The 12536-nt window shown below is 35.2% G+C and overlaps 3 protein-coding genes across 4 annotated transcripts; 2 read left to right on the top strand and 1 right to left on the bottom strand.

The window, feature by feature from the left end:
• Window positions 1-2534: 2534 nt before the first annotated feature.
• Window positions 2535-4677, top strand: unc-119 (unc-119 lipid binding chaperone). 2 transcript variants are annotated; one of them, XM_018521529.1, is made up of 4 exons: window positions 2535-3161; window positions 3694-3807; window positions 4129-4431; window positions 4528-4677. In XM_018521529.1, the coding sequence occupies exons 1-4, from the start codon at window positions 3023-3025 to the stop codon at window positions 4656-4658; spliced, it is 687 nt and encodes a 228-aa protein (XP_018377031.1). In that variant the 5' UTR covers window positions 2535-3022; the 3' UTR covers window positions 4659-4677. The 2 variants fall into 2 exon arrangements, with proteins under 2 accessions (XP_018377031.1, XP_018377032.1); XM_018521530.1 differs by having other exon boundaries at window positions 2544-3161; window positions 4132-4431.
• Window positions 4678-5359: 682 nt separating this feature from the next.
• Window positions 5360-7156, bottom strand: LOC108770152 (protein ABHD11). The gene is made up of 5 exons (XM_018521528.1): window positions 6925-7156; window positions 6667-6828; window positions 6437-6593; window positions 5918-6283; window positions 5360-5697 (listed from the first exon to the last, which is right to left on the bottom strand). Exons 2-5 carry the CDS (start codon window positions 6777-6779, stop codon window positions 5380-5382), a joined length of 954 nt encoding a protein of 317 aa, XP_018377030.1. The 5' UTR covers window positions 6780-6828; window positions 6925-7156; the 3' UTR covers window positions 5360-5379.
• A 1233-nt stretch (window positions 7157-8389) lies between these two features.
• Window positions 8390-10828, top strand: LOC108770155 (transmembrane emp24 domain-containing protein). The gene is made up of 3 exons (XM_018521531.1): window positions 8390-8801; window positions 9813-10159; window positions 10263-10828. Exons 1-3 carry the CDS (start codon window positions 8675-8677, stop codon window positions 10410-10412), a joined length of 624 nt encoding a protein of 207 aa, XP_018377033.1. The 5' UTR covers window positions 8390-8674; the 3' UTR covers window positions 10413-10828.
• The last annotated feature ends 1708 nt before the right edge of the window (window positions 10829-12536 follow it).

Raw genomic sequence — 12536 nt, 5'->3', positions numbered from 1 at the left:
AGCGGACTAAACTGAGTCGAAAAGTCCTCTACCATTTTGTAATTTTCGCAATAGTTAACAAGATATTGATTACTAAAAATTGCAAAATATTTGGTCTTGAATAATTTTTTACTCAAATACTATGAACTTTACAGAAAAACTGCAAGAGATAAAAATTATTTATTTATTTTTCATAAAATTCTGAGAATTTTTTCAGAATTTTTTAATACCCTCCGTATTTTCTCATGTTGGTAAAAATAAGAAAATACAGTACTAAAAAGTTGATAAAGAATTCTGAAAAAATTCTCAGTACTTTATGAGAAGAAAATAAATAATTTTTGTCTCTTGCAGTTTTTCTGCAAGTAACATTGATAGTATTTGAATAAAAAATTATTCAAGACCAATATTTTGCAATTTTTAATAATTAATATCTTGTTAACTATTGCGAAAATTGCAAAATGGTAGAGGACTTTCGACTCAGTTTAGTCCGCTGTATCTATACAAAAGTGATTGGCAAAAAAGATCGGGACACCCTGTATAAATAATATCATAGTATGATATTATAAATTATAATATATGTATTATATATATAGTATGATATACCGTTATATGTGTATAAACACTGCGTTATATATATATAAACTTTCTCCTCAACATTCAGATAACAGTTTTATCTGAGTCGTGATTTTGATAACAATTTTTATCATTTTATCACAATCTTGCTTTCCGCAATATTGTAAATACTATATAGCATATATCTAAATGAAAAACAATCTGTTCCAAATTCGTACGACACATGTCCAACGTAACTCAGAAATACCTGGAATTTTCATACGCTTCTATATGTATATGTATATAATCACGGCATACGATTACAGAGAAATACATTGACAAACGATCTGTCATTCGCAACGATGCGTCGAAGTTTTAAAACTAAACGGATACGGACCAGAAAATATGTATAAACTATGTATATAAAATATGAATAAATTAAAAAATATGTACATGTATAAAATTTAAACAATAAATATGAATAATATATGTGCAAAATTTGTAAACATATACAGTAAGAGCAAAAAGTATTCGTATAGGGAAATTTTTTTATAAAAAGTCTTATTTGTAAAAAAATAAACATTAATTAGCATACAATGAATACATTCTGTTCTAACATAAACAAACGAACTTCGCATGTATTCTTGATTTTAGAAGCTAAATTGCTCGACTGTATGAATACTTTTTGAAAACATCCAAATACAATTTTTAATTTTCGCTTATTTTTCAGATGATATATTTTCTATCATTAATACACATCTTTTTGATATATATAATTTTAAGAAACATATATAGTCTATTTTATTCTTTATGAATAAATTATTAATTACCCAACAAGAAATGATCGTCAATTAAACGTCAAATTGATGTTGAAATCATCGTATCGATATCGATTCGACATCAGTTCGATATGACTCATTTTTCGCTGGATAATATTTACTTTTTAAAAATAAAGTTTTTTTAAAAAATATTATTTTCTTTGTACGAATACTTTTTGCACTCACTGTATGTATAAAATTTGAATAATATATGAATAATATAGATATGTATAAAATTTCTATAGAAAATATGTATAACATCTTTATACTCGATTTTTTTACGATAACATCAGATTAGCTGCCTGGTCCATTTAATGTTTTCAAGGCTCGCGAGCATCATTTGTCCTTGTTTAACATTTGATAAACAATAAAGATGAAATGTAGCCTAGATAGCAAAAACGGCGACAGAAAATGTGTTGTAGCGAAAGAATTGATAAAACATAAAACTACATCGTCTGCCTTTACGGCTGTGGTCAAAATCTCGCTACAAATACTTTGAAGCATTTGATGGACCAATTAAAAGAAAAAATTTTACAAATTGACCAATTCAAAAACACTTCAAAGCGTTTGCAGCATCGCGTTGACCATACCCTACAATTGGAGAAATCTGCATATTATCAATGCATATCGAGGAAGATCTCGAGTTCCTCAAGAATCTCATAAACAAGGATGTCATATCAGGGTCTGATTGAACCTCCTGTCATGGGTACCTCTTTCCATAATTTCGCAAATTTTTCGTGCCGAATTCCACACGTTGTACCGTATTCACGCTGTCTACCTAATTACTTCGTACACAACTATAAAATCCAACAATTCATAAATAAAACAGAAATAAATTCCCTCATTGACAATTTAATTCGTACATGTGAGATCATCACGCGGCTAGACAATTACAAGACAAAGATAGACTAGGCCGTTCCTACAAGCAACTTTCAATATCCTATTTATACGTCCAAGATTCCGAATTAACAATCATTATAAATACACGAGGACTGTGGACAACGCCATATGGAGGCACGGTCCCATCTGATCCCATTCTGTCATTTGTAGTCACTTAACGAAAACGAACCAATGAAATATCTCATCGTGGTATACGTACGCCACGTGGGCGTACGATAAAATAATCATACAGCAACAATTAATGATGCAACATTAAAAAATTGATGTTTTAGATTACGACTATCGCAACAAGCTTGTGACTAATATAGAACCAGCTTAACTCATGCCGTAAACATGTCTTCCAGTTTATCGTTGATTATACGACAATTGACAGTAGCTAAAAATTGATAGTCAATAGTCATAATAATATGAAATTCCAGTATTTCCAGTGCGCATGTACAAAAAATCAGACCAACAATATGGCGGTGTTGTTTGCTGATCGCATCACGGCGATCACGCTGATCATGTATTCACAATTGATCCCTGTCTGAGAAGGCCATAATCAGTCGTAAACGTAATCAGTAATGACTTCTAAGGACTCCAGGATGACGCGTGGCCGTGGCAACGCGACGAACAAGCCGACGACGAAACGGTGAACGTGCGATAAAGTATACGAGATTGATGTCGATCAACGCTGCCGTCGTGAACTTCATTCCGGCCAATCCCTCCCGTTCGACCGAATGCCAAACGTTAGCGTCTCCATATACAAATACGTTTAGTCTCGTGAATAAATTATGAGCGTGGACAGCGAGAACAAGTCGAGCGAGTCGCGAACGATCGCGCCTTACAACGCAGAAAACGGCACTGACGGTGGTGTCGAGGGTGGACCGGTGACTCCGGAAATGGTGCTCCGATTGCCCACTATCACGGACAGTATGTTTCCACTTGGAATTTAAATACCACCGTCTCTTCTTCTTGTCCTCTAATGGATTTATGATCCACTTCAGTGGATCGAATTACCACAATTTACCATTGTCTCAGTATAGCTGCTTTCTGTTTAGGAGACAGTCGACACAAATGAATTGAAATAGATTGTTGGGAAGGATAGAATAACGTGTGTCGACTGTTTTTTTTTAAGAAGCAGCCTGTGTCTACTCTTTTAATTCTTAACACAATAATGATTTTCCAGTGTTTTACTACACACAATTGGTCTTCGTGTTCTGGATTAATTTTCATCACTCTAACAAATATACAAGAATTATTAAATGATTCTTACATATATTCTTTAAAAAGTATTTATAAGAGTTGTTTCTAAACTAATTACTTGATAATTACTGATTAGTTGATGCTTCTAATTTTTTGAAAATGTACAGGACACGAATGACCCAATTGTATGTACTAAGGGTTAACATTTAGGTATTGCTTGTCAGATCACTTTCATGCATAAATAACAATATGTTTACAGAATATCTCTGCTCTCCTGAGGCCAATATTTACGACATAGACTTCACGAGATTCCAAATTAGGGATCTAGAAACTGGTGCTGTACTGTTTGAAATAACAAAGCCTCCCGCTAGTGGTGAGTAATATATTTTAGATGCTATATCTTTTCTATAACTAATTTTAACATTTTAAGATGCCAATGTAATAAATAGAGAAGAAACTAAAGCTTTGAATAAATGTACAGTAATGCTCTTGTATTGTTATAAATGAAAATGATATATGTTAATATTAAACATATTGTGATATCACATTATTTAAATGTTGTACAATGCAAAATTGTGTAATAAAAAGTTTAATGCATATGATTATGGAAAAACAAAGTATTAGTTGTAGATTTAAATATAAATCGAGTTTTAAATATCAATTGCACACATCTATAGTATTTTTAATTTTTTACCAGAATGCGATGTTCATCAAGAACCGGAACCAGATTGCGAAGAACTCGGATCTGAAGATGCAAACACGGGACGCTTTGTGCGATATCAATTTACGCCACAATTTCTGAAGTTAAAGACAGTCGGAGCAACAATCGAATTTTTAGTAGGGCCTAAGCCGATCAATAACTTTCGGATGATAGAACGGCACTTTTTCCGAGATAGGTTGCTGAAAACCTTCGATTTTCAGTTTGGATTTTGCATACCAAACAGCAAAAACACATGCGAACACATCTATGAGTTTCCAACGTTGCCTGCGGATCTAGGTGAGTCGCTAAAAGGAATTTCAACAAACTCGGCATATACCTGAAATTTTATTTGGCGAAAAATCATAATTCTAAACAACGTGCATGTCTTTTCAGTTTCCGAAATGATCGCGAATCCATTCGAGACGCGATCCGATTCTTTTTATTTCGTCGACAATCAGCTTGTGATGCACAATAAGGCCGACTACGCTTACAACGGTGGGCATACAACGCACGATGTATTGTAATGTGCAGTTTGTTGATTAGTATTATTGCAAGTGATATATATATATAGGATTACAAAAATATATCACGGTTACATGTTACAGCGATGATGATGATGATGATGATCGGTTTGCACATTTGGCTAGCGTTTGGCATTTCGTGTTTCGGCACAAAACGAGCTTAAAAATTTGCAGATCAGCAAATGATCCTTGAACACGCGATTACTGTTACAACGGAAATGCTTTAATCTGAAGCTATACTTGATTTGTTGATAAATTGAATAGTTCCTATTTTTCTTTAGTATAAAAAAACAGTAATTTATTTATAAATTATTAATGAATCAAAGTGATACTTAATTTTATAGACTGTTTTAATGGCATCTGTCCTTACGCGATGCATTCGCAAGCGGCGAGTATCGTTACTTAAGTACATGTAGCACGTTGACACACGTGGCCTCTGAGTGGAATTACATCTAGTTCCACAAGCTTTCTAATCTCTAAAGCCTATTCACAGTTTCCACAGTAACATGTGTGATGGAGGGCAAACTGAATTAGGAATTGCATTTTTTCGACGCTCAACGGCTTTTCTGTCGTAATCACATAACTTACAGTTTCTTTCCACTCTTACACGACTATTATTGTTTAAATACTTTTCACATTGTTCTGTAATATTGTGGAGTTCATCCAAAATACACGTATATATTTACAAAGGATGTTTGACTTTTTTTCTACATATTCACAAGTATCACAAGGTCGAGTAATTTATAAAAGTTGTTAAAAGATTGACGAATTCGCTAGGCTTATCTGCGTGAACCCAGTGACTTGCTCCATCAATATAATGAAATTCTGCCATGGTAAATAGTTTCTTGATTGCATCGTGATCTTTCGCTTGAATATAATCACTATTAGCACCGCCTATGAACATCGTAGGGCCATCATAAATCTTTGAGCCTATATTAGGAAATACAGCTATCTGAGTCGAGAATGCCTGCTCCAGCACCGGCAAATTAACTCGCCATTTGTATTTTCCCGCGTCTGCTTCCACCAAATTCGTCAGTATGAACTACACAAACATAATACAAATATGACTCTTATGCTCATGTCTACTAGTGGTTTAATTTTAATCTTAGTTCAACTCTATCTTTTTAGTGAAAATTAAAAGAAGATTTAAAAAGGAAAATTAAAAAAGAGAAGAGCATAAGTTGAATCAAGATTAAAGCTAATTTACATTGATAGAAACAGGCATTATGCTGAAAGTAAAATAAGACCAGAAGAAATGTTACCTGACGCATTGAATTAGATTTAATAGATTTGGATAATTGTTGATCCACAGTTTTGCGTGCCTTTGACAGGGTAAGACTTCCATCCACCATCACCAATCGCATAGCTTCGAAGATTCTTTCCATCTGCATAAGATTAGGGCTAGCTCTCACAGGAGACATATCAACGACCACCAATTTCTTAACGTGTTGTGGAAAATTCAATGCGGTATACATAACAGCCGAACCACCCATGCTGTGACCAACTAGGACGGCTCTCTCAAAGCCTAGGTCTTTCAAAAGTTGAACCATATCCCCTGCCATGTCCTTGTACGACATGTTTGATGAATGTGGAGAATCACCATGATTTCTAGCATCCACTGCTATGACCTATGCATTTATTTTCTTAAGCGCAACACAAAATTATTTTCATACTAATAACAATCTAAGAAACAAAATGTATAATCTATGTTAAGAGATATTAAAAAATTTATTGTAATTTAAGTTTAATCTCATAGATTATCAGAAAGCACTAATAATAACCTTGCGCTTAGTCTTTTGATGGATCGCTTTCGACAACGAGTTCCAATTGTTTTTTGAGCCAAAGAGACCGTGCATTATAATAATAGGTTCTTTCACATCTTGCTCATGTTCCTTCACCGACTCGTATGAAGTGTAAGCGAGTTTTACTGGTACGGTTCTTGAAGAAGAAAATATTTAGGTTAGAAACAGGTGCCACAAATTAATCCACATCCCACTACACGAATACTCACAATAAGAGATTGCTGCGCAAACATTGGCGACAGGAGGAATGCAGACTTTTAACTGAGCGATGCAAGGTGGGTTTTCTCCACGAAAGGAACACTGATAAATTTCGGCCTATCATTATTAATCAGATTACACATTCACACCCGCACGTATCTTCTATTCTTTATCTAACAATCACAGAGGCCTCTGATAGCGCGCATGATTGCTATTTATAAATTCTTGTTGTCGAAAACCATCCAAAACAGCAGACTTAGCGCACTCACGCCTTGATGTTTATAACATAACTTTCTTCATCCTTCGCTAATTTATACCATACATTTCAGTTCAGTGATTCAGCCATGGATTTCATGGACCAGAATAAATCAAGGCGAATATACATTAAGAGTTACTGCATCAATTTGTGGGTTGTAATTTCGTCCAAATTGGTGATTCGAGATAATTACCTTGCAATACTTTCATCATAATTTAAAGATATAAAATATCTTTTTTTTACGTTTGCCATATTGAAGATCCGTCATTTTTTAATTTTTAGCATCATTTGTTTTGGTCTAAGAATCATTTTCCTGTTTAGCGATTCTAAAATAATAATTAAAAATAGCATTAAAATTAACAAATAACAATTAACTAATTGAAATGCTCCTCTTTTCGAAAGATTTATAACGATATCGATATCTGGAGCAGACAGAAAATTTTGAGGAAGTTCCAGAATATTTTAATCACTTAGCCCGGATCCTCATACGAACAACAGCGCATTGACACAGAACACTGATTGGTGAAAAGTCGGTTATGGGGGTAAAATTTACCCCCATCAGCCGTTTTTCACCAATCAGCGTTCGGTGTCAAAGCGCTGTTGCCCGTACGAGGATCCGGGCTTAAGTTTGAATGATATTTAAAGTTAATCGCTAGCCCTTAGAAATTATATAAATATTATATAAGTCTTGTTGTAATAAATTTGTTATTAGAATACAGCTTCTCCGGTATACATAAAATCGAGGGCATAACGAGTCAATCGCTGATGGATTTTGCTTCGTATCATCGGAATCCTATTTTCTGATTGGTTGCAGAGCGTTGTACGACGCAAATCGGATGCAGGGTGAATCCAGCATTAAGTCTTATGAAATTGATCAACTTCAGTCAAATGCGGAGAATAATTGATTGTGATTCGTTTATTCCTTATGGCTTAAGGCTTAAAAATCTATTGTAGATCCGGACTTAGGGACTCCGCACAATAAAAAGAACTGGGAACAGAGAACAGAGAATAAAGCCCCAAACACAATGCGAAGGAATAGCGATAGCGATAGAAATATGATTTCAACCTATCAGAAATTAGATACACTGGATTATACAGTTTCTGATAGGTTGAAATCGTGTTATTTCTATCGCTGTCGCTATTCCTTCGCATTGTGTCTGTGGCTTAAGAATTTCAACCTATCAGAAATCATGTATTGTGGAATACACAATTTCTGATAGGTTGAAATTCTTATTCTCTGTTCCCTGTTCCTTTTATTGTGCGGAGCCCCTTATTCTCTGTTTCCTATTCCTTCTATGACTGTTCTACAATGTGCTTTTTGTTTCCTGTTTCCTGCTGTTGTCCCTTGCCTTTTTGATCAAGAAGGCGAGAGACAAACAGCAAGAAACAGGAAACAAAAAGCACATTGTAGAACAGCCATTATTGTGCGAAGCTCCTTACAGATTGTCATCAAATGTTAAATAAGTATAAAATGAATGAACGTTGCGAACGTTAGGGAAGGTAACCCGAAAAACTGGCATGTGTAAAACTAGAGATCCTTCTAGGTGAAACGGCCCTATACATACATTATATGTATGACATCTTATTGAAGAAACTTTAATTTCCGCATGATACGTGGCGACATGCAATGAATAGATTGCATACGTGGCGCTGTGGTAGCAACATGCCGCTGTTGCTGTGAGTGGCGAGCGATCGGTACGTGCGGGTGGAGTAGAAAACATATGTCATTCTTATGATTATATAGTAAAATTCAAGCGAAGAAAATGAGGTGGCTTAGCTCGTGCTTGTTCCTCGTCTTATCCATCGTCAATGTACGTTGTTACTTCATCACGGTTGACGCCCATGCCGAGGAATGCTTCTTCGATAAAGTCGAATTCGGCACCAAGATGGGTTAGTTTTCTACTGCGCTTCAATCCTTTTGTTACGTTTTAAGCGAGTGTCTTCGTCGACGATGTTCATTAGTGTAATTTAGATTTATCTCATCAATTTTGTTTTATTGATTGTTGTATAATAATTACTAGTTTACTGATTTTCTTACTTTTTTTAATATTTGCTACTTTACTGATTTCTCTACTGTTTTTTACTTATATTGTTTACAGACAAAGTCTTGTATAAAAACTTTGTATTTTATGAAAATTTAATAGATTTAATTTTATGAAAATTTAGTTCTTATATAAAAACTTTGTATTTTACGAAAATTTATACGAATTGTACAAATTTTGCATATGATATATATTTGAGTATATTTTACTTCTTTGATTTTACTTTATTTTCACTCAAAAAAGTGATCTTGCGGTTACAGCAAAAATTATCTAAGAATAAACAATAGCTAAAATAAATAAATTTCTAGCAAATACTGCGATATTGGATATGTATTGCATCTAATTATACAGATGACAAAGATAGATTTGTGCTATAAATTCTATGCATATGATACATAATTTTCTATCAGATACAAAAAACAGCTATAATTCTAGTTGGATCAGCAAAATATTTTTTTGCATGTTACTTTGCTATATCAAAGCAAAGCTAAACGATTAGATGTCTGTTCTTTTCAGCTGAATTGTTTCTTTTTGTCGGTTAAATTTTTTTTCCACATTGAGGGAAAAAAAAAGAGGAAAGAGATGAGTGGTACAATTGGTCTGTTTTCTGTTCCTGCACTAGACTGCACTAGCACTCTCTTTCTCACTTTCAACAAATGTTAAACATATCTATCTCACTTCAAGTTCCAAAAGTGTACACTCGTTCAGCCACAGAAAACAGACCTAAAAAGTTCAGCTAAAAAGGGCAGGTTTTATATAATTCTGATAAACATGTCTGTTTAATCAATAAGGCCTTCTTGATTATTTACAATTGCATATTCACATGTTGTCTAATATCGTTTATTTTGTGTGTTTGTAGGTCTTACATTTGAAATAGCAGAGGGTGGATTCTTAGATATAGATGTTAAGATAGTCGGCCCTGATGGTAGAATAATCTACCAAGGCGAACAGGAGAGTAGTGGGAAATACACGTTTGCTGCGCATACTTCAGGCGTTTACACTTACTGCTTCAGTAATCAGAAGAGCACAATGACACCGAAGGTCGTAATGTTCAATATGGACATTGACGAAAATCGGAAACAATCTGAGGATAATGCCGGTGCAGAGAATCAGGATGGAGATAGCAATCATGGAAAGTTAGATGATATGATCAAAGATTTGAGCACCAGCTTGTGGGGTGTGAAAAACGAACAAGAGTACATGCAGGTATATATTAACGGAGAAGCAAAACCCATACATTTCTTTATCGATGGTTACTTTGCCGATCTGATTTAAACGTTTACGAGTATTTTTTTATTTGCGATTTTAGGTCCGCGATCGCAATCACAGGGCGATCAATGAGAGTACAAATTTCCGTGTCGTGGTGTGGGCGTTCTTCGAAGCTATGGTATTGGTATGCGTAACGATAGGGCAAATCTTTTATTTGAAACGATTCTTCGAGGTGCGGAGAATCGTGTAATTTAGGATAACTAATGATACACTACGTGAATCAATTGTACATTTTTCTATGTAATTAAATTATCTCGTTCACAATAAGTCATCGGTAAATGCGCTCTCCACTTTGTCGAGGTTAAACCCAAACTGTTCATCGTTAGCATTAAGGTATTTCCTACAACTGTAAGATTTCTAATAAAAAGAAGAATTTGGGACGAAATCCGAGGCTTCGTGCAATCGTGAACGGTTCCACAACAGTGAGAACGTTGAGAAGAATGAAATAATATGTCTGTAATAAGGGAAAAAATACACATGCATCTTTCTCTAAGTGTCAGTTGTTATATTCGGCTGGCGATATGAATATCCATAGTTCCATTTTGTACTTATTAGTAGTTATTAGTAAATCTAATGAACATTGAAAGTTAATATTCATCCAGAACGAGTTCTTTATCAGTTATCCTTCCCGTCTCGCGTGTTTAATTAACAACATTTGGCTGATAAAAGGTACCCGGCACAATAATAGAGAGACAATCGATAGGAACGACTTCCTGCGAGAAGAAAAAACGCGCTAGTTCTTTATCAGTTATCCTTCCCGTCTCGCGTGTTTAATTAACAACATTTGGCTGATAAAAGGCACAATAATAGAGAGACAATCGATAGGAACGACTTCCTGCGAGAAGAAAAAAGGGATCCGATAACGATCATAGGTCGAGTCTAACATTTTTCTCTGTGGCAACGTTTCGTGGCGTAAAGGCCTTCAATTAATGTTACCCCGTTGAGCAGTGGTCGAGAAAAGAGAACAGAATCTGCCGCAATTAAGGTGATCGATCGCGCGTGTTGCTTTGATTGGTGGGAGGATGGCGGGGGGAGGTAGAGCGTTAAGAGGGATAGATTAATCGATGACTATTACTTACCGCGTTGGTGCGCGCAGGAATACACTTAACATGTATACCTTGTCGGATTCGTGTCGGATTTTTTTCCGTACAAAGATAGTACAGTAAGTCTATTTTCCGTGGCTAAACTAGTTTACACTTTTGGAACTTAAAACAGGGTTGCCACAGACCTGGAAAACCGGAAAAATCGGGAAAAGTCAGGGAAATTGAAATTGGTCATAGAAACCGGGAAAAGTCAGGGGGAAATGTAAAAAATTCTGGATTTTCAAAATTTGCTCACAATTCTCTGAAATTGCTCCTATTCTAAATAATTGTTATAATTTTTTAAATTATATATAACGTTTACAGTCAAATACATTCAAAATTTGTGCACTTTAAACGATTTTTATAAAATAATTAAAATTATATTTAATTCGGTATTTTTATTTGTTCCCTCTTTTTCGTCGTAACTGCATTCTTTTTTTCCAAAACTAATTAATTTTTTGCTGTGGCTTGAATTTGCATCCAAAATTGTACTATACTACTAAGCTTTTTTTGCGTTGTTTTTAATAATATAGACTAGCTTTCCTACGATCCGTGAGTCTAAATGTTAAAATTTACATATTTTATATTACTCATGGAAAATTTTCTATTTTCATCCGGAAAACCTGGAAAAATCAGGGAATTTTTAAATTCATTTTCTGTGGCAACCCTGTAATAAAATGAGATAGATATATGTTTGTGGATATTTGAGAAAGAGAATTCTAGTACAGGAGTAAAAAATAGACCTAGTTAAACGGAAGAGGTCGCATTGTCAACGTCATTGAGACGACGCGATGACGTAACGGATTATCGATTACGTTCTTGACACGTGTGAGAGCACGTTGTTTGGGAACGTGACGCCGATTCAGGATTTTTCGCAGAGATTCGTCGACGGATAACAGGCCAGTCGTGGTGAAATCGGCCCGCGGGAGCGATCGGCATTACTTTCCGGAATGGAAGAAGCCAATTAAGGAGGGAGGATGGGAGAGGGAGGGGGCGATCACGCGTAACGGTATAATTAAAGGGAAGAGAGGCAATCGAGAAAGAAAGCGCCGATGAATAAACCGTATCTCCTCATCTCCGCACGGCTCCGGAGTTCTAACGAGCGGCGGGATTTTTCTTTTTTTTTTCCTTCTTTCGTAAATGGAGGCTGTTTATCGTCGCGGTAAAACGCCGATTACGGACGATGGACCTGCAATCACGCCATTCATTTAACGCTAAACGCCTCCGTATCC

This window comes from Trachymyrmex cornetzi, unplaced genomic scaffold, assembly GCF_001594075.2.
Source record: "Trachymyrmex cornetzi isolate Tcor2-1 unplaced genomic scaffold, Tcor1.1 scaffold99, whole genome shotgun sequence".
In the NCBI taxonomy this organism is placed as follows: domain Eukaryota; kingdom Metazoa; phylum Arthropoda; class Insecta; order Hymenoptera; family Formicidae; genus Trachymyrmex; species Trachymyrmex cornetzi.
This window is presented reverse-complemented; position numbering and strand designations above follow the sequence as displayed.